Here is a 22,295-nt window from a genome sequence, read left to right on the forward strand (position 1 = left end):
AAGGTTCCCCTCAGCATTGATCCCCTCAGAGGATCTGCTCATACCATCCTCCCTCAGAGGATTCCCTCAAAGGTTCCCCTTAGAGGATCCCCCTCAGGATGGATGCCCTCATAGGATCCCCGCTCATGGGATCCCCTCAGGATCGATCTCCCCCTCAGCTCCCTCAGGATTTATCCCTCCTCAGAGAATCCCCTCAGAGGATCCCCCTCAGCTCCTCAGGATTTATCCCCTCTCATAAGATTGCCCCAAAGGTTCCCCTCAGAAGATCCCCCCTCATAAGATCCTCTCAAAAGTTCTCCTCAGAAAATCCCCCCTCAGTCCCCTCAGGACTGATTCCCCCTCAGCCTTCCCAGGATTGATCCCCACTCATGGAATCCCCTCAGGTTCCCCCCTCAACCCCTCAGGATTGATCCCCCCACAGAGAATCCCCCTCAGGATGGGTCCCCTCATGGGATCCCCCCTCATAGGATTCCCTCAGAGGATCCCCCCTCATCAGAACCTCCCTCAGCCCCCTCAGGATTGATCTCCCCTTGAAGATTCCCCTCCTAGGATCCTCCCTCAGGATTGATCCTCCCTCAAAGCTTCCCCTCAGGATTCATCCCCTCTCAAGGAGTCCCCCCTCAGAGGATCCTCCCTCGGCTCCCTCAGGACTGAACCCCCCTCAGAGGATCCCCTCAAAGGTTCCCCTCAGAAAATCCCCCCTCAGCCCCCTCAGGACTGATCCTCTCATGGCATCCCCCCTCAGGATTGATCCCCCCTCATGGAATCCCCTCAGGGGATTCTCCCTCAGGCCCCTCAGCATCAATCCCCCCTCAGAGGATCCTCCATCATGGGATCCCCTCAGAAAATCTCCCCTCAGTCTCCCCAGGATTGATCCCGTCTCATGAAATCCCCTCAGGATCCCCCCTCAATTTCCCCTAAGAAGATCCCCTCAAAGGTTCCCTCAGAGGATCCTCCCTCAGGCCCCTCAGGATTGATTCCCCCTCAGAGGATCCTCCATTTTGGGATCCCCCCTCAGCCCCCTCAGGATTTATTTCCCCTCAGAGGATCCCCTCAAAGGTTCCCCTCAGAGGATTCTCCCTCAACCCTCCAGGATCGATTCCCCCTCATGGAATCCCCTCATGGGATCCCCCCTCAGAGGATCCCCCCTCCTCAGAACCTCCCTCAGCCCCCTCAGGATTGATCCTCCCTCAGAGGATCCTCCATCTTGGGGTCCACCCTCATGGAATCCCCTCAGAGGATTCTCCCTCAGCCCCCTCAGGATCAATTCCCCCTCAGAGGATCCTCCATCTTGGAATTCCCTCATGGAATCCCCTCAGAGGATTCTCCCTCAGCCCCCTCAGGATTTATTTCCCCTCAGAGGATCCTCCATCTTGGGATCCCCCCTCATGGAATCCCCTCAGAGGATTCTCCCTCAGGCCCCTCAGGATCAATCCCCCCTCCGAGGATCATCCATCTTGGAATTCCCTCATGGAATCCCCTCAGAGGATTCTCCCTCAGCCCCCTCAGGATCAATTCCCCCTCAGAGGATCCTCCATCTTGGAATTCCCTCATGGAATCCCCTCAGAGGATTCTCCCTCAGCCCCCTCAGGATTTATTTCCCCTCAGAGGATCGTCCATCTTGGAATCCCCTCATGGAATCCCCTCAGAAGATTCTCCCTCAGCCCCCTCAGGATTTATTTCCCCTCAGAGGATCGTCCATCTTGGGGTCCCCTCACAGAATCCCCCCTCAGCCCCCTCAGGATCAGTCTCCCCTCACAGGATCCCCCCCATCCTAAATCCCCCATTTCCCCCCTTTTTATCCCCCTATTTCCTCCCAAATCCGCTTTTCCCACACCCCCTAAATTAAATTCCCTTTTTTCTCCCTCCTTTTCCTCCATATCCCAAAATCTTCACACAAATTTCCCTTTTTTCCCCCCAAAATATTCCGGGATTTTTTCTGGTTTTGTCCTTCCTGAGGACACTGAACCCCCCCCTTGGACCCCCCCTCCAAACTGAGACCCTTCCCAAAAAATTATATTTAAAAATCGCAATTATATTTTTGGGAATGCCATTTAAAAATCCAAATTACATTTTTGGGAATCCCATTTAAAAATCCCAATTATATTTTTAGGAATTCCATTTAAAAATCCCAATTATATTTTTGAGAATTCCATTTAAAAATCCCAGTTATATTTTTGGGAATTCCATTTAAAAATCCCAGTTATATTTTTGGGAATCCTGTTTGGAAATTCCTCCAAAATCCCCCAAATTTGCCTCATCCATGAGGAAATTCCCATTTTTTAGGAATTTTCTGCTCTGCTAATGCTGTTGGATAATGAAATTCCCTAATTAATTCCTAATTAATTCTCATTTTTTTCCCCAGCCTAATGTTAGGAGCTCGTCCCTGCGAGGCATTGAGGACTGCCATGCCCTTAGGTAGGTGATTTCATACATTAAATTAAGTTAAATTAATTAAATTAAATTAAATTAAATTAAATTAAATCAAAAAGATGAGGAATGGAGAAAATTTCAAATAATAAAATTGTAATTATTAAAATGAAAATGAAATAATTCTTATTGAATGAAAAATGAAATTAAAAAGAGGAGGAATGGAGAAAATTTCAAATAACTAATTGAAATTATTTAATTAAGATAAAATAATTCGTATTAAATAAAAAAATTAAAGTAAATGAAGAAAAGAGGAATGGAGAAAATTTCAAGGAATTGAATCTAAATTCTTTAATTAAAATTAAATAATTTTAATTAAATAAAAAATTAAATGAAATTAAAAAGAGGAAGAATGGAGAAAATTTCAAAGAAATTTGAGTTATTTAATTGAAATGAAATAATTTTAATTAAATAAAAAATCAATGAAAAAGAGGAAGAATGGTGTAATAAATGAAGAAAAAAAATTAATTAGATTTTAATTATTTAAATAATTAGATTTTAATTATTTAATTGAAATGAAATTATTTTAAATTTTAATTGCCTAATTTTATTTTAAATCTTTATTTTTTAATTCCTCCTGCCTGAGGAGCACAAACTGTGGAGAGTTCCTTGCTCATTCCTTGGCCATGAATTGGGAAGGACATTTCCCACCTGATGCTCCTTCAGTTCCAGAATTATTTGTCATTACTTATCAATTATTAATTATTATTAATTAATGATTATTCCTATAATTAATCAAAATTCCCATTCCAGGTGCCATTCCCAGCCCCTGATGTGACATGGCCACCCCAGAGCCCCCCCTGGGCGGGACCCCCTGGCTCTCCCTCAATCCCAGAATTATTAATTATTAATTATCAATTATTAATTATCAATTATTAATTATTAATCATTAATCATTACCATATTTCCCCGTTCCGGGTGCCGTTCCCAGCCCCTGATGTGACATGGCCACCCCGGAGCCCCCCGTGGGCGGGACCCCCTGGCTCTCCCTCAATCCCTTTATTAATAATTAATGTTTAATAATTAATAATAAATTATTAATAATGATTGATTAGTCATTAATTATTGCCATATTTCCCCATTCCAGGTGCCGTTGCCAGCCCCTGATGTGACGTGGCCACCCCGGAGCCCCCCCTGGGCGGGATCCCCTGGCTCTCTCTCAATCCCTGAATTATTAATAATCAATTATTAATCATTAATCATTAATTATTGTGCTAATTAACCCACATTTCCCCGTTCCAGGTGCCGTTGCCAGCCCCTGATGTGACATGGCCGCCCCGGATCCCCCCCTGGGCGGGATCCCCTGGCTCTCTCTCAATCCCTGAATTATTAATAATCAATTATTAATCATTAATCATTAATTATTGTGCTAATTAACCCACATTTCCCCGTTCCAGGTGCCGTTGCCAGCCCCTGATGTGACATGGCCACCCCGGAGCCCCCCCTGGGCGGGACCCCCCGGCCCGGCCCCTCCCCCGGGCCCGGCCCCTCCCCCAGCTCCATGCTGGGCCCCTCCCCCGGCCCCTCCCCCGGCTCCGGCCACTCCGGGCACTCCGGGCACGCGCTGCCGGCGCCGGGCTACGCGCCCGACACCATCCACCCCCTGCACAAGGTGAGTCGGGAACGCCAAAATCCCAAAATTCCACAATTCCAGAATTCCAGACCTCAGAATTCCAGATGTCACAAACCTTCAGTTTTGGGTGGGATTGGTGGGGTTGGGACCATCCACCCCCTGCACAAGGTGAGTCGGGAACGCCAAAATCCCAAAATTCCACAGTTCCAGAATTCCAGACCTCAGAATCCCAGATCTCAAAATTCCAGAATTCCAGAGCTCAGAATTCCAGAATTTCAGAATTCCAGACCTCAGAAATTCAGGATTCCAGAATCCCAGACTTCAGAATCCCAGAATTCCAGACCCCAAAATCCCAGAATTCCACAATTTCAGACCTCCAAATTCCAGAATCCCAGACCTCAAAATTTCAGAATTCCAGAATCTCAGAATCCCAGACCTCAAAATTTCAGAATCCCAGAATTCCAGAATCTCAGAATCCCAGACCTCAGGATTCCAGAATTCCACAATTCCCGACCTCATAACTCCAGAATTCCAGACCTCAGAATCCCACAATTCCAGACCTCAGAGTCCCAGAATTCCAGAGTTCCAGACCTCAGAATTCCAGACTTCAAAATCCCAGAATTCCAGACCCCAAAATTCCAGAATTCCAGATGTCAAAAACCTTCAGTTTTGGGTGGGATTGGTGGGGTTGGGACCATCCACCCCCTGCACAAGGTGAGTGAGATCCCACAATTCCAGACCTCAAATTTCCAAAATTCCAGAATTCCAGACGTCAAAATTCCAGAATTCCAGAGTTCCAGACCTTAGAGTTCCAGAATTCCAGAATCCCAGACCTCAAAATTCCAAAATTTCAGGGTTCCAGAATTCCAGAATCCCAAACCTCAGAATCCCTCAATTCCAGACATCAAAATTCCAGATTTCCAGAATTCCAGACCTCAAAATTCCAGAATTTCAGAATTCCAGACCTCAAAATTCCAGAATCCCACAAATCCAGACCTCAAAATTCCAGAGTTCCAGAATTCCACAATTCCAGACCTCAGAATCCCAGAATTCCAGAACTCAGAATTCCAGAACTCAGAATTCCAGAATTCCAGACCTCAAAATTCCAGACCTCAAAATTCCAGAATCCCAGACCTTGAAATCATTGAATTCCAGAATCCCAGACCTCAAAATTGCAGAATTCCACAATTCCAGACCTCCAAATTCCACAATTCCACAATTTTAGACCTCAAAGTTCCAGAATTCCAGACCTCAAAATTCAAGAATTCCAGACCTCAGAACCCTTCATGTTTGGGCTTGATGGTTTTGGGACCATCCAAGGTGAGGAATCCCAGAATTCCAGACCTCAAAATCCCAGAATTCCAGACCTCAAAATCCCAGAATTCCAGAATTCCAGACCTCAAAATCCCAGAATTCCAGATTTCCAGACCTCAAAAACCTTCAGGTTTGGGCTTGATGGTTTTGGGACCATCCAAGGTGAGGAATCCCAGAATTCCAAAATCAAAGGAGGTGAGGAAGAAGATGGAGAAGAAGGAGGAGAGGAAGGTGAAGAACAAGGTGAACTAGAAGGTGAAGAGGGAGAAGAAGGTGGTGAAGAAGAAGATGGAGAAGAAGAAGGAGGTGAAGAAGAAGATGGAAAAGGAGAGGAAGGTGGAGAAGAAGAGAAGAAGGTGAAGACGAAGGAGGAGAAGAAGGAGGTGAAGAAGAAGAAACAGAAGATAGAGAAGAAGGAGAGGAAGGTGGAGAAGAGAAGAAAAAAATGGTGAAATCTGCTGAAATCTGAATTTTCAGGATATAATTCTGTGGGTTGGAAGCAGAATTTTTTCCAGGAATTCTCTGAATTTTTGGAATATAATTCTGTGGGTTGGAAGCAGATTTTTTTCCAGGAACCCTCTGAATTTTTGGGATATAATTCTGTGGGTTGGAAGCAGAATTTTTTCCAGGAATTCTCTGATTTTTTGGAATATAATTCTGTGGGTTTGGAACAGAATTTTTTCCAGGAATTCTCCGAGTTTTTGGGATAGAATTCTGTGGAATTCCTGCAGGAATGTTCTGATTTTTTGGGATATAATTCTGCGGGTTGGGTGGTTTGGGAAAAGAATTTTTTCATGAATTCTCTGATTTTTTGGGATATATTTCTGTGGGTTGGGAGCAGAATTTTTCCAGGAATTCTCTGATTTCTTGGGATGTAATTCTCTAGGGTTGGGTGGGTTGGGAACAGAATTTTTTCCAGGAATTCCCTGATTTTTTGGGATATTATTTTATGGGTTTGGAACAGAATTTTTCCAGGATTTCCCTGATTTTTTGGGATGTTTTTTTGCAGCCCCTGGACGCGATGCACGAGAAGGGAATGGCGGAGGATCCTCGCTACGGGCAGATGAAGGGAATGGGGATGCGCCCGGGGGGGCACGCGGGGATGGGACCCCCCCCCAGCCCCATGGATCAGCATTCCCAAGGTTGGGAGCGTGGGGAAATCCTGGGAAAATTCTTGGGAAAATGTGGGAAAATCCTGGGAAAATCATTGAGAAAATCCTGGGAAAATCATTGGGGAAATCATTGGGAAAATCCTGGGCAAAGCCAGGGAAAATCATTGGGAAAATCCTTGGAAAATCATTGGGAAAATCCAGGGAAAATCGTTGGGAAAATCATTGGGAAATCCTTGGGGAAATCCTTGGGAAAATCCTTGGACAATCCTTGGAAAATCCTGGGAAAATCATTGAGAAAATCCTTGGGAAAGTAATGAGAAAATCCTTGGGAAAATCCTGGGAAAATCATTGGGAAAATCCTCAGGAAATCTTTGGGAAAATCCTTGGGGAAAATCCTGGGAAAATCATTGAAAAAATATTGGGAAAATCCAGGGAAAATCATTTGGAAAATCCTGGGAAAATCATTGGGGAAAATCCTTGGAAAATCCTTGGATTTTGGGAGGTTTTCAGCATTCCCAAAATTAGTATTGTGGTGGGAGGGGATGGTGACCAAATCCTTGGAAAATCCAGGGAAAATCATTGGGAAAATCCTTGGAAAATCCTGGGAAAATCATTGGGGAAATCATTGGCAAAATCATTGGGGCAAATCCAGGGAAAATCGTTGGGACAATCCTTGGAAAATCCTTGGAAAATCCTGGGAAAATCCTTGGGAAAATCCTGGGAAAATCATTGGGGAAATCATTGGGGCAAATCCAGGGAAAATCGTTGGGAAAATCATTGGGGAAAATCCTGGGAAAATCTTTGGGGAATAGTTGGGAAAATCCTTGGGAAATCGTTGGAAAATCTCTGGAAAATCCTTGGATTTTGGGAGGTTTTCAGCATTCCCAAAATAGGGATCGTGGGAAGGGGAGGAACTGAGTCCAAATCCTGAATTTGGATTTTGGGTGCAAATTCCTTGCTCTTTATTCCTGCCTAACAGATTTGGGAGTGGATTTCCCATTCCAGCTACCTTAGGGATGGGTTGGGAATGGAATTTCCAATTCCAACTGCCTCAAGGATGAACTGGGAATAGAATTTCCCATTCCAAATGCCTCGGGGATAAATTGGAAATGGGATTTCCAATTCTAACTGCCTCAGGGATGGATTGGGAATGGGATTTCCCATTCCAACTGCATCAGGGATGGATTGGGATTGAAATTCCCCTTCCAGCTGCCTCAGGGATGGATTTGGGAGCAGATTTCTCTTTCTAAGACCTTCAGGAATGGATTGGGAATGGGATTTCTCTTTCCAAATGCCTCAAGAATGGATTGGGAATGGAATTTCTATTCCAACTGCATCAGGGATGGATTGGGAATGGGATTTGCATTCCAACTACCTCAAGGTTGGATTAGGAGCGAGATTCCTGTTCCAAATTCTTCAAGGATGGATTGGGAATGGAATTTCCCATTCCAAATGTTTCAGGGATGGATTGGGAATGGAATTTCCCATTCTAAATGGTTCAGGGATAAATTTGGAATGGAATTTCCCATTCCAGCTGCTTCAGGGATGGACTGGGGAGCAGATTTCCAATTCCAGCTGCCTCAGGGATGGATTGGGAGTGAAATTCCCATCCCAAATGCCTCAAGGATGGTTTGGGAACGGGATTTCCTATTCCAAATGGTTCAGGGATAAATTGGGGATGGGATTTCCCATTCCAGCTGCCTCAAGGATATGTGATTTGGAATGGGATTTCCATTTCAAATGCCTCAAGGATGGATTGGGAATGAAATTTCCCATTCCAAATTGTTTAGGGATGGATTGGGAATGGGATTTCCCATTCCAACTGCATCAGGGATGGATTGGGGAATGGAATTTCCCATTCTAACTGCATCAGGATGGATGGGAAATGGAATTTCTATTCCAACTGCCTCAGGGATGGATTGGGAATGGAATTTCCAATTTCAACTACCTGAAGGATGAACTGGGAATAGAATTTCCCATTCCAAACGTTTTAGGGATGGACTGGAAATGGGATTTCCATCCCAATTGCCTCAGGGATGGGTTGGGAATGGGATTTCTCATCCCAAATTACTCAAGTATGGGTTGGGAATGGGATTTCCATTCCAACTACCTCAGGGATGGATTGGGAGTAGGATTTCCCATTCCAAATCCTTCAAATGGATTAGGAGTGAGATTCCCGTTCCATCTGCCTTAAGGTTGGGTTGAGAATGGGATTTCCCATTTCAAATGGTTCGGGGATAAATTGGTCATGGGATTTCCCATTCCAGGTGCCTCAGGGATGGATTGGGATGGGATTTCTCTTTCTAAACGCTTCAGGGATGGATTGGGAATGGCATTCCCATTCCAAATACCTCAAGGACAGATTTTGGAATGAAATACCCATCCCCAAATGCCTCAGGGATGGACTGGGGAGCAGATTTCCAATTCCAGCTGCCTCGGGGATGGATTCAACATCTCCCCACCCATTTTTCTGTGTCCCTCAGGTTACCCCTCCCCTCTGGGCGGCTCCGAGCACGCCTCCAGCCCCGTCCCCTCCAACGGCCCCTCCGGCAGCTCCGCCGCGGCTCGGCGCCGCCCTGGACGGTTCCGGTTCCGACTCCCCCGCCTTGGGCCGGGGCCCTTCGCCCTTCAACGCCGCCCAGCTGCACCAGCTGCGGGCCCAGATCATGGCCTACAAGCTGCTGGCGCGGGGGCAGCCCCTGCCCGAGCACCTGCAGGTGGCCGTGCAGGGCAAGCGGCCGCTGCCGGGGATGCAGCCGCAGATCCCGGCTCTACCTCCGCCCGCCGGGGCCGCGCAGGGCCCGGGGCAAGCGCCCGGAGCGGGGCCGGCGCCGCCCGGATACTCCAGACCTCACGGTGAGGAGGGGGGTGGGGGAGTGGGGGAGGGGGTTTGGGGTAATGGGGGAGGGGTTTTGGGGGGTTTTGGGGGCAGTTCGTCCCGTTCTGTTGAAGGATATGTGAGGCATTCATCCCTTTTCATCCTGGGATCTGTCCTGGGATTTGTGGGGTGTTTGTCCCATTCCATCCTGGGATTTGTGGGAAACTCATCCCTTTTCATCCTGGGATCTGAGGGGAGTTTGTCCCGTTCTGTCCTGGAATCTTTGAGGAATTTGTCCTTGTTCTGTCCTGGGATCTTTGGGGAACTCATCCCATTCCATCCTGGGATTTGTGGGGAGTTTGTCCCATTCTGTTCTGGGATATGTGAGTAACTCATCCCTTTTCATCCTGGGATCTGTGGAGAGTTTTTCCCATTTTATCCTGGGATTTGTGGGGAGTTTGTCCTGTTCCATCTGGGATATGTGGGGGTCTCCATCTGTTTCCATCTTGGGATCTGTGGGGAGTTTGTCCTGTTCTGTCCTGGGATTTGTGGGGAGTTTGTCCCATTCTGTCCCGGCATATGTGAGGAATTTGTCCTTGTTCTGTCCTGGGATCTGAAGGGAGTTTGTCCTGTTCCACCCTGGGATCTGTGGGGTGTTTGTCCTGTTCTGTCTTTGGGGATCTGAGGGGAATTTGTCCTTGTTCTGTCTGGGGAATCTGTGGGGAGTTTGTCCATTCCGTCCTGGGATTTGGTGAGGAGTTTGTCCCATTCCGTCCTGGGATTTGTGAGGAGTTTGTCCCATTTCCGTCCTGGGATTTGTGAGGAGTTTGTTCCATTCCATCTTGGGATATGTGGGGAACTCATTCCTTTTCATCCTGGGATCTGTGGGGAGTTTGTCCCATTCTGTCCTGGGATTTGTGGGAGTTTGTCCCGTTCCATCCTGGGATTTACTGGGGAGTTTGTCCCATTCTGTCCTGGGATATGTGAGGAATTCATCCCTTTCCGTCCTGGGATCTGTGGGGACTTTGTTCCGTTCCATCCTGGGATCTGAGGGGGCCTCATCCCTTTTCATCCTGGGATCTGTCCTGGGATTTGTGGGGAATTTGTCCCATTCTGTCCTGGCATATGTGGGAGTTTGTCCCATTCCATTCTGGGATCTGTGGGGAGTTTGTTCCATTCCATCCTGGGATCTGGGGGGCCTCATCCTTTTTCATCCTGGCATCTGTCCTGGGATTTTTGGGGTGTTTGTCCCATTCCATCCTGGGATTTGTGGGAAACTCATCCCTTTTCATCCTGGGATCTGAGGGGAGTTTGTCCCGTTCTGTCCTGGAATCTTTGAGGAATTTGTCCTTGTTCTGTCCTGGGATCTTTGGGGAACTCATCCCATTCCATCCTGGGATTTGTGGGGAGTTTGTCCCATTCTGTTCTGGGATATGTGAGTAACTCATCCCTTTTCATCCTGGGATCTGTGGAGAGTTTTTCCCATTTTATCCTGGGATTTGTGGGGAGTTTGTCCTGTTCCATCTGGGATATGTGGGGGTCTCCATCTGTTTCCATCTTGGATCTGTGGGGAGTTTGTCCTGTTCTGTCCTGGGATTTGTGGGGAGTTTGTCCCGTTCCATCCTGGATTTACTGGGAGTTTGTCCCATTCTGTCCCGGCATATGTGAGGAATTTGTCCTTGTTCTGTCCTGGGATCTGAAGGGAGTTTGTCCTGTTCCACCCTGGGATCTGTGGGGTGTTTGTCCTGTTCTGTCTTTGGGGATCTGAGGGGAATTTGTCCTTGTTCTGTCTGGGGAATCTGTGGGGAGTTTGTCCTGTTCCATCCTGGGATTTGTGAGGAGTTTGTCCCATTCCGTCCTGGGATTTGTGAGGAGTTTGTCCCATTCCGTCCTGGGATTTGTGAGGAGTTTGTTCCATTCCATCTTGGGATATGTGGGGAACTCATTCCTTTTCATCCTGGGATCTGTGGGGAGTTTGTCCCATTCTGTCCTGGGATTTGTGGGGAGTTTGTCCCGTTCCATCCTGGGATTTATTGGGGAGTTTGTCCCATTCTGTCCCGGGATATGTGAGGAATTCATCCCTTTCCGTCCTGGGATCTGTGGGGACTTTGTTCCATTCCATCCTGGGATCTGAGGGGGCCTCGTCCCTTTTCATCCTGGGATCTGTCCTGGGATTTGTGGGGAATTTGTCCCATTCTGTCCTGGCATATGTGGGGAGTTTGTCCCATTCCATTCTGGGATCTGTGGGGAGTTTGTTCCATTCCATCCTGGGATCTGGGGGGGCCTCATCCTTTTTCATCCTGGCATCTGTCCTGGGATTTTTGGGGTGTTTGTCCCATTCCATCCTGGGATTTGTGGGAAACTCATCCCTTTTCATCCTGGGATCTGAGGGGAGTTTGTCCCGTTCTGTCCTGGAATCTTTGAGGAATTTGTCCTTGTTCTGTCCTGGGATCTTTGGGGAACTCATCCCATTCCATCCTGGGATTTGTGGGGAGTTTGTCCCATTCTGTCCTGGGATTTGTGAGGAACTCATCCCTTTTCATCCTGGGATCTGTGGAGAGTTTGTCCCATTTTATCCTGGGATTTGTGGGGAGTTTGTCCCATTCCATCTGGGATATGTGGGGATCTCCATCTGTTTCCATCTTGGGATTTATGGAGAGTTTGTCCCGTTCTATCCTGAGGGATCTCTGGGAGTTTGTCCCGTTCTATCCTGAGGGATCTCTGGGGAGTTTTCTCCTTTTTTTCCCATTTTTCCCTAATTTTTGGGTATTTTCAGGAATAGGAGGGCCCAACATGCCCCCTCCTGGACCCTCAGGAGTTCCCCCAGGAATGCCAGGACAGCCCCCAGGGGGACCCCCCAAACCCTGGCCCGAAGGTAAGACCCAAAATTCACCAAATTTCACCCAAAATTCACCAAATTCCTGAAAATTCACCCCAAATTTCTGCAAATTAACCCCAAATTTCTCAGCTCTGGGAGGGTGAGAATGGAAAAAAAAATTCCTGGTTAAAATCTTGGGATTGGGGCTGGAATTTTGGACAAATTCATCCACAAGTCAGATACTCCGAATTTGTGCAACTCCCCTTGACTCCTCCCCTAATAATTTGATTTTTTCGTTATTTAGGGTTGATTTCCTCATAATTTTGGGTGATTTTGGTTATTTAGGGTTGATTTCCTCCTAACTAAATAGGAATTCTGGGTGAAACTGGGACAAATTTCTCCACAAGCTCACCCCAAGTCAGATATTCAAATTTTACATTCCTGACCAAATAAACATATTTTTTGGGGGATTTAGGGTTGATTTCCAGGTATATAAATATAAATATAAATATAAATATAAATATAATTTTAGTTCCATTTAACTATTAGGAATTTTGGGAAAAAAATTGGGATGAGTTTCCACAAGCTCACCCCAATAGAGATACTCCAGTTTTTGTATAATTCATCATAATTCCTTACCAAATAAATTGATTTTTTTTTGAGCATTTAGGGTTAATTTTCCACATAACTCAATAGGAATTTTGGGTGAAATTGGGACAATTTTTTCCACAAACTCATCCCAATTCAGACACCCCAATTTTTGTCTAACTCCCCTTAATTCCTGCCCAAATAATTTGATTTTTTTGGAGGATTTAGGCATTGATTTCCAGGTAACTAATAGGAATTTTGGATTTAATAATTCGATTTTTTTGGGGCGGATTTAGGGTCAATTTCCTCATAATTTTGGGTGAAATTGGGATGAATTTCTCCACAAGTCAGATACTCCTAATTTGTGCAACTCCCCTTAACTCCTCCCATAATAATTTGATTTTTGGGGGGAATTTAAGGTGGATTTCCTCATAATTTTGGGTGATTTTTTTTGGTTCTTTAGGCTCAATTTCCACATATTTAATAGGAATTTTGGGTGAAATTGGGACAATTTTTTCCACATGCTGTTTCTAAGTCAGATGCTCCAATTTTTCATTCCCTGCCCAAAGAATTCGATTATTTTTTGGGTATTTAGGGTTGATTTTCAAGTAACCTAATAGGAGTTTTGGGATTAATAATTAGATTTTTTTGGGGTATTTAGGGTCGATTTCCTCATGATTTTGGGTGATTTTTTTTGGTTCTTTAGGGTCGATTTCCAGGTAACTAATAGGAATTTTGGATTTAATAATTCGATTTTTTTGGGGTATTTAGGGTCAATTTCCATGTAACTAAATAGGAATTTCGGGTGAAATTGGGACAAATTTTTCCGCCAGCTCATCCCGACTTAGATACTCAAATTATTAATTCCTGCCCCAATAATTTGATTTTTTGGGGGGAATGTAGGGTTGATTTCCAGTATCTAATAGAAATTTTGGACTTAATAATTCAATTTTTTGGGGGGAATTTGAGGTCAATTTCCAGGTAATTTATAGAAGCTTTGGGATGAATAATTCGACTTTTTTCGGATATTTACGGTCAATTTCCTCATAACTAAATAGGAATTTTGGGTGAAATCGGGACGAATTTCTCCACAAGTCAGATACTCATATTTTCATCTAACTCCCATCAATTCCTGCCCGAACAATTCGATTTTTTGGTGAAATTTGAACCCCAAAATTCCCGTTTTTTTCTCCCCCCTCTCAGGCCCGCTGTCGGCGGCGGCTCCGGGCGGGGCCCCCCAGAAGCTGCTGCCGCCCCCCCCCGCCGGCCGCCCGTCCCCGGTGCCCCCCGCGGTGCCGCCGGCCTCGCCCGGGCCCCCCCCGCCCTCGCCGGGGCAGCCGGCGCCGCCGGCGCTGCCCATGCACGCCAAGCAGAACCGCATCACCCCCATCCAGAAACCGCGCGGGCTCGACCCCGTGGAGATCCTGCAGGAGAGGGAGTACAGGTACGGAGGGGTGGGGTGGCAGGAGAGCTTCTGGAACCTTCTGCATCCTTCTCTTCTTCACTTCTTCTTCACGAGAGCTTCTGGAACCTTCTACATCCTTCTCTTCTTTACTTCTTCTTCATGAGAGCTTCTGGAACCTTCTGCATCCTTCTCTTCTTCACTTCTTCGTGAGAGCTTCTGGAACCTTCTGCATCCTTCTCTTCTTCACTTCTTCTTCATGAGAGCTTCTGGAACCTTCTGCATCCTTCTCTTCTTCACTTCTTCGTGAGAGCTTCTGGAACCTTCTGCATCCTTCTCTTCTTCACTTCTTCTTCATGAGAGCTTCTGGAACCTTCTGCATCCTTCTCTTCTTCACTTCTTCTTCATGAGAGCTTCTGGAACCTTCTGCATCCTTCTCTTCTTCACTTCTTCTTCATGAGAGCTTCTGGAACCTTCTGCATCCTTCTCTTCTTCACTTCTTCTTCATGAGAGCTTCTGGAACCTTCTGCATCCTTCTCTTCTTTACTTCTTCTTCATGAGAGCTTCTGGAACCTTCTGCATCCTTCTCTTCTTCACTTCTTCTTCATGAGAACTTCTGGAACCTTCTGCATCCTTCTCTTCTTCATTTCCTCTTCATGAGAGCTTCTGGAACCTTCTGCATCCTTCTCTTCTTCATTTCCTCTTCATGAGAGCTTCTGGAACCTTCTGCATCCTTCTCTTCTTCACTTCTTCTTCATGAGAGCTTCTGGAACCTTCTGCATCCTTCTCTTCTTCACTTCTTCTTCATGAGAGCTTCTGGAACCTTCTGCATCCTTCTCTTCTTCACTTCTTCTTCGTGAGAGCTTCTGGAACCTTCTGCATCCTTCTCTTCTTCATTTCTTCTTCATGAGAGCTTCTGGAACCTTCTGCATCCTTCTCTTCTTCATTTCTTCTTCATGAGAGCTTCTGGAACCTTCTACATCCTTCTCTTTTTCATTTCTTCTTCATGAGAGCTTCTGGAACCTTCTGCATCCTTCTCTTCTTCACTTCTTCTTCGTGAGAGCTTCTGGAACCTTCTGCATCCTTCTCTTCTTCACTTCTTCTTCGTGAGAGCTTCTGGAACCTTCTGCATCCTTCTCTTCTTCACTTCTTCTTCCTGAGAGCTTCTGGAACCTTCTGCATCCTTCTCTTCTTCATTTCTTCTTCATGAGAGCTTCTGGAACCTTCTGCATCCTTCTCTTCTTCATTTCCTCTTCATGAGAGCTTCTGGAACCTTCTACATCCTTCTCTTCTTCATTTCTTCTTCATGAGAGCTTCTGGAACCTTCTGCATCCTTCTCTTCTTCATTTCCTCTTCATGAGAGCTTCTGGAACCTTCTGCATCCTTCTCTTCTTTACTTCTTCTTCATGAGAGCTTCTGGAACCTTCTGCATCCTTCTCTTCTTCATTTCTTCTTCATGAGAGCTTCTGGAACCTTCTGCATCCTTCTCTTCTTCATTTCTTCTTCATGAGAGCTTCTGGAACCTTCTGCATCCTTCTCTTCTTCACTTCTTCTTCATGAGAACTTCTGGAACCTTCCACGTCCTCCTGGGTGGGGTTGGGTGGGGTTCCTTCTGCAGGAGAGCTTCTGGGACCTTCCATGTCCTCCTCTTCTTCATTTCTGTCCCTTTTTTCCCTTCTTCCTGAGACCTTCTAGAACCTTCGAGGTCCTCCTCTTCTCCATTTCTCTCTTTCTTTGTTCCTTTCTTCATGGGATCTTCTGGAACCTTCTACGTCCTCCTGGGTGGGGTTGGGTGGGGTTCCTTCTGCAGGAGAGCTTCTGGGACCTTCCACATCCTCCTCTTCTTCATTTCTCTCCTTTCTTCATGAGAGCTTCTGGAACCTTCCATGTCCTCCTCTTCTTAATTTCTCTCCTTTTTTCCCTTCTTCATGAGACCTTCTGGAACCTTCCACGTCCTCCTGGGTGGGGTGGGATGAGGTTCCTTCTGCAGGAGAGCTTCTGGAACCTTCCATGTCCTCCTCTTCTTCATTTCTCTCCTTTCTTCATGGGATCTTCTGGAACCTTCCACGTCCTCCTGGGTGGGGTTGGATGGGGTTCCTTCTGCAGGAGAGCTTCTGGAACCTTCCATGTCCTCCTCTTCTTCATTTCTCTCCTTTCTTCATGGGAGCTTCTGGAACCTTCCATGTCCTCCTCTTCTTAATTTCTCTCCTTTTTTTCCTTCTTCCTGAGACCTTCTAGAACCTTCCATGTCCTCCTCTTCTTCATTTTTCTCCCTTTTTCATGAGATGTTCTGGAGCTTTCCTCCTCCTCCTCCTTCTTCTCCTTCTCCTCCTCCTCTTCCTTCTTCTTCTCCTTCTTCTCCTCCTCCTCTTCTTCATTTCTCTCTTTCTTTCTTCAGGAGCTCTTCCGGAGCTTTCCATCACCTCCTCTTCTCCATTTCTCTCTTCATGAGAACTTCTGGACCCTTTCTCCTCCTCTTCTTCATTTCTCTCCTTCTTTCTTCATGAGATCTTCTGGAACCTTCCTCCTCCTCCTCCTCTTCTTCATTTCTCTCTTTCTTTCTTCATGAGATCTTCTGGAGCTTTCCATCACCTCCTCTTCTTCGTTTCTTTCTTCTTCCTGAGACCTTCTGGGACTTTCTTCCTCCCATCCTTTTTTTCTTCTTCCTCTTCCTTTTCCTCTCCTTCCTCCTCCTCCTCTCCTTTCCTCCTTCTCCCCCTTCACCTCCTTCTCATTTTTCTTCTCCATCCCATCCCAACTCATCCCAAAATTCTGGAGGTGACTTCCCACCACTCCCACCCTCTTCCAAACGGGAATTACAAGCTGAAATCATCCCAAATCTTCCTCCTCCTCCTCCTCCTCCTCCTCATCCTCCGCAGGCTCCAAGCCCGCATCGCCCACCGCATCCAGGAGCTGGAGAACCTGCCCGGCTCCTTGGCCGGAGACCTGAGGACCAAAGCCACCATCGAGCTCAAGGCCCTGAGGCTGCTCAACTTCCAGCGCCAGGTGAGGGCTGGGTTTGGGAGCGGGAACGTTGGGGTGGATCCCAAAAAAAAAATCCAGGATTTGGGAGTGGTGGTGGCTGCCAAAAATTTCAGGATTTGGGAGCAGGAACGTTGTGGTGGTGGCTCCCAAAAAATCAAAAATCCAGGATTTGGGAGCAGGAACGTTGTGGTGCTAGATCCCAAAAAATTCAGGATTTGGAACCAGGAACGTTGTGGTAGATCTCAAAGAAAACCAGGATTTGGGAGTGGTGGTGGCTCCCAAAAAATCAAAAATCCAGGATTTGGGAGCAGGAACGTTGTGGTGGTGGCTCCCAAAAAAACCCCCAGGATTTGGGAGTGGTGGTGGCTCCCAAAAAATCAAAAATCCAGGATTTGGGAGCAGGAATGTTGGGGTAGATCCCAAAAAAACCAAGAATCTGGGAGTGGTGGTGGCTCCAAAAAGAATCAGGATTTGGGTGCAGGAACATTGTGGTAGATCCCAAAAATTTCAGGATTTGGGAGCAGGAACGTTGTGGCAGATCCCAAAAAACCCAGGATTTGGGAGTGGTGGTGGCTCACAAAAAATCAAAAATCCAGGATTTTGGAGCAGGAACGTTGTGGTGGTGGTTCCCAAAAAATCCAGGATTTGGGTGCAGGAACGTTGTGGTAGATCCCAAAAAATTCAGGATTTGGGAGCAGGAACGTTGTGGTAGATCCCAAAAAAAAATCCAGGATTTGGGAGTGGTGGTGGCTCCCAAAAAATCAAAAATCCAGGATTTTGGAGCAGGAACGTTGTGGTGGTGGCTCCCAAAAAAATCCACGATTTGGGAGCAGGAACCTTGGGGTGATGGCTCCAAAAAATCCAGGATTTGGGAGCAGGAACATTGTGGTGGCTCCCAAAAAAACCAGGATTTGGTTCTGGTGGTGGTTCCCAAAAAAACCACAGGAGATTGGGGACCAGGAACATTGTGGTGTCCCCCAAAACGGCCTCCTGGATGTTCTTTTGGGGTTCCAGCTGCATCAGGAGCACTGGGAACACCAAAATTTGGGACCAGGAATGTTGTGGTGGCTCCCAAAAATACCAGGATTGGATTCTGGTGGTGGCTTCCACAAAAACCAAAATTTGGGAGCAGGAACCTTGTGGTGGTGGCTCCCAAAAAAACCAGGGTCTGGTTCTGGTGGTGGCTTCCACAAAAACCAAAATTTGGGAGCAGGAACCTTGTGGTGGTGGCTCCCAAAATGGCCTCAGGAATTTCAGCTGTGTCAGGAGCACCAGGAACACCACCAGGATTTGGTAGCAGGAACGTTGTGGTGGTGGGACTCAAAGAAACCAAAATTTGGGACCAGGAACCTTGTGGTGGCCCCCATAACGACCTCCTGGATGTTCTTTTGGGGTTCCAGCCCCAGCAGGAGCACCAGGACCACCAGGATTTGGGAGCAGGAACCTTGTGGTGGTGGCTCCCAAAAATACCAGGATTTGATTCTGGTGGTGGCTCCCACAAAAACCAAAATTTGGGAGCAGGAACCTGGTGGTGGTGGCTCCCAAAAAAAACAGGGTCTGGTTCTGGTGGTGGCTCCCACAAAAACCAAAATTTGGGAGCAGGAACCTGGTGGTGGTGGCTCCCAAAACCACAATTTGGGAGCGAGAATGTTCTGGTGGTGGCTCCCAAAGAAACCAGAATTTAGGACCAGGAACTTTGTGGTGGCCCCCAAACCGACCTCAGTTTTCTCTTTCTTGGGGTTTCCAGCTGCGGCAGGAGGTGGTGGTGGCTCCCAAAATAACCAAAATTTGGGAGCAGGAACCTTGTGGTGACCCCCAAAAAAACCACAGGGAATTTAGGAGCAGGAACCTTGTGGTGGCCCCCGTAACGACCTCCTGGACGTTCTCTTGGTGTTGCAGCTGCGGCAGGAGGTGGTGGTGGCTCCCAAAATAACCAAAATATGGGACCAGGAACCTTGTGGTGGCCCCCAAAAAAACCACAGGAGATTTGGGACCAGGAACCTCATGGTGGCCCCCAAAACGACCTCGGTTTTCTCTTTTTTGGGGTCCCCAGCTGCGGCAGGAGGTGGTGGTGGCTCCCAAAATAACCAAGATTTGGGAGCAGGAACCTTGTGGTGGCCCCCAAAAAAACCACAGGGAAATTAGGAGCAGGAACCTTGTGGTGGCCCCCATAGCGACGTCCTGGACGTTCTTTTGGGGTTTGCAGCTGCGGCAGGAGCACCAGGACCACCAGGATTTGGGACCAGGAACCTTGTGGTGGCCCCCAAAAAAACCACAGGAGATTTGGGACCAGGAACTTTGTGGTGGCCCCCCATAACGACCTCATGGACGTTCTTTTTGGGTTTCCAGCTGCGGCAGGAGCACCACCTGGTGGTGGCTCCCAAAGAAACCAAAATTTGGGACCAGGAACCTTGTGGTGGCCCCCCATAACGACCTCCTGGACGTTCTCTTCGTGTTGCAGCTGCGGCAGGAGGTGGTGGTGGCTCCCAAAAAAACCCAGGATTTTCTTCTGGTGGTGGCTCCCACAAAAACCCAAATTTAGGACCAGGAACTTTGTGGTGGCCCCCGAACCGACCTCGGTTTTCTCTTTTTTGGGGTCCCCAGCTGCGGCAGGAGGTGGTGGTGTGCATGCGGCGCGACACGGCGCTGGAGACGGCGCTCAACGCCAAGGCCTACAAGCGCACCAGCCCCTTGTGGTGGCTTCCACAAAAACCAAAATTTGGGACCAGAAACATTGTGGTGGCTCCCAAGAAAACCAGGATTTGATTCTGGTGGTGGCTTCCACAAAAAGCAAAATTTGGAACCAGGAACCTGGTGGTGGCCCCCATAATGACCTCCTGGACGTTCTTTTGAGGTTCCAACTGCATCAGGAGCAGTGGGAACACCAAAATTTGGGACCGGGAACCTTGTGGTGACCCCCAAAAAAACCACAGGGAAATTAGGAGCAGGAACCTTGTGGTGGCCCCCGTAACGACCTCATGGACGTTCTTTTGGGGTTCTAGCTGCGTCAGGAGCACAGGAACTTTGTGGTGGCCCCCGAACCGACCTCGGTTTTCTCTTTTTTGGGGTCCCCAGCTGCGGCAGGAGGTGGTGGTGTGCATGCGGCGCGACACGGCGCTGGAGACGGCGCTCAACGCCAAGGCCTACAAGCGCAGCAAGCGGCAGTCGCTGCGCGAGGCGCGCATCACCGAGAAGCTGGAGAAGCAGCAGAAGATCGAGCAGGAGAGGAAGCGCCGCCAGAAGCACCAGGTCGGGGCTTTCCTCGGGGGGGGGGTTTGGGGGTGGGAATTCCATGGAAATTCCGGAGAATTCCGGGGATTTTCAGGGATTTCAGGGGGTTGGGGGTGGCGGTTGGTGGTCCAAGGTTTGGTGGTGGCTCTTGGGAGCGCTCAATGGGACTTGAGACAACCTGATGGCTGGTGGGAGCCTCTGATGGTCATTGGGACCTTCTACTGGCCGTTGACGCCTTCTACTGACCACTGGGACCATATGGTGGCTGCTGGGCTTTTCTGCTGACCATTGGGACCCTCTGTTGACCATTGAGACCTTCTACTGACCATTGTGACCTTCTACTGACCACTGGGACCATGCAATGTCTTCTGGGACCCTCTCCTCACCCTCAGAACCGTCTCCTGACCATCAGAACCTCTCCTGACCATCAGAACCCTCTCCTGACCATCACAACCTTCTACTGACCATTAGGACCTTCCACTGACCGTCAGAACCCTCTGCTGACCATTAGACCCCTCTAGTGACCATTAGGACCTTCTGCTGACCCTCAGGAACTTCTGCTGACCATCAGAACCCTCTACTGACCATTAGAAACCTCTACTGACCATCACAACCCTCTCCTGACCATCACAACCCTCTCCTGACCACCAGAACCCTCTCCTGACCATCACAACCTTCTACTGACCATTAGGACCTTCCACTGACCGTCAGCACCCTCTACTGACCCTCAGGACCTTCTACTGACCATTAGAACCTTCTGCTGACCATTAGAACCTTCTGCTGACCATTAGAACCTTCTGCTGACCATTAGGACCTTCTCCTGACCATCAGAACCCTCTCCTGACCGTCAGGACCTTCTGCTGGCCAGTAGAACCTTCTGCTGACCATCAGAACCCTCTCTTGACCATCACAACCCTCTCCTGACCACCAGAACCCTTTCCTGACCATCACAACCTTCTCCTGACCATCAGAACTTCTCCTGACCATCACAACCTTCTCCTGACCATCACAACCCTCTCCTGACCAGTAGAACCCTTTCCTGACCATCACAACCCTTTCCTGACCATCAGAACTTTCTGCTGACCATTAGGACCTTCTGCTGACCATCATAACCTTCTCCTGACCATCACAACCCTCTCCTGACCCACCAGAACCTCCAACCTCCACCCAACCCCTCCATCTCCTCCAGTCCACCTTCTCCTGCCATTCCCACCGCGTTGACCTTCTCGTTCTCCTCCACAGGAATACCTCAACAGCATCCTGCAGCACGCCAAGGACTTCAAGGAGTACCACCGGAGCGTCAGCGGCAAGATCCAGAAGCTCACCAAGGCCGTGGCCACCTACCACGCCAACACCGAGCGCGAGCAGAAGAAGGAGAACGAGCGCATCGAGAAGGAGAGGATGAGGAGGCTCATGGTGGGACAGCGGGACGGATGGACAACGTTGGGGTGGATGGATGGATGGACAGTGTCCATGGGTGGATGGATGGATGGATGATGGATGGATGGACGGACAGTGTCCATGGATAGATGGATGGACGGATGGATGGATGATGGATGGATGGATGATGGATGGATGGATGGACGGATGGATGGATGGATGGACGGACAGTGTCCATGGGTGGATGGTGGATGGATGGATGGATGGATGGACGGACAGTGTCCATGGATGGATAGATGATGGATGGATGGATGATGGATGGATGGACGGACAGTGTCCATGGATGGATGGATGGATGGATGGATGGATGATGGATGGATGGACAGTGTCCATGGATGGATGGATGATGGATGGATGGATGATGGATGGATGGACAATGTCCATGGATGGATGGATGGAGAACGAGCGCATCGAGAAGGAGAGGATGAGGAGGCTCATGGTGGGGCAGCGGGACGGATGGACAACGTTGGGGTGGATGGATGGACGGACAGTGTCCATGGGTGGATGGATGGATGGATGATGGATGGATGGACGGACAGTGTCCATGGGTGGATGGTGGATAGATGGATGGATGGGTGGATGGA

The 22,295-nt window shown here is 48.0% G+C and overlaps 1 protein-coding gene across 1 annotated transcript in view; it reads left to right on the forward strand.

The window, feature by feature from the left end:
* LOC128949217 (transcription activator BRG1-like) overlaps nucleotides 1-22,295 on the forward strand; it is a gene marked incomplete at its 3' end in the record, with an annotated part of 47,893 nt that overhangs the window by 451 nt on the left and 25,147 nt on the right. The window contains 11 exon segments of the mRNA XM_054294071.1: nucleotides 2,366-2,418; nucleotides 3,828-4,042; nucleotides 6,327-6,459; nucleotides 8,913-8,994; nucleotides 8,996-9,285; nucleotides 12,024-12,122; nucleotides 13,857-14,097; nucleotides 16,935-17,061; nucleotides 20,116-20,289; nucleotides 21,514-21,687; nucleotides 22,275-22,295. The exon segment at nucleotides 22,275-22,295 is cut by the window's right edge and continues 48 nt beyond it. Of these exon segments, the coding sequence (XP_054150046.1) occupies nucleotides 3,854-4,042; nucleotides 6,327-6,459; nucleotides 8,913-8,994; nucleotides 8,996-9,285; nucleotides 12,024-12,122; nucleotides 13,857-14,097; nucleotides 16,935-17,061; nucleotides 20,116-20,289; nucleotides 21,514-21,687; nucleotides 22,275-22,295 (1,530 nt within the window).

Source organism: Melozone crissalis, unplaced genomic scaffold, assembly GCF_028551555.1.
Source record: "Melozone crissalis strain CALT ecotype California unplaced genomic scaffold, PUWL_Pcris_2 ptg000207l_1, whole genome shotgun sequence".
Lineage (NCBI taxonomy): Eukaryota > Metazoa > Chordata > Aves > Passeriformes > Passerellidae > Melozone > Melozone crissalis.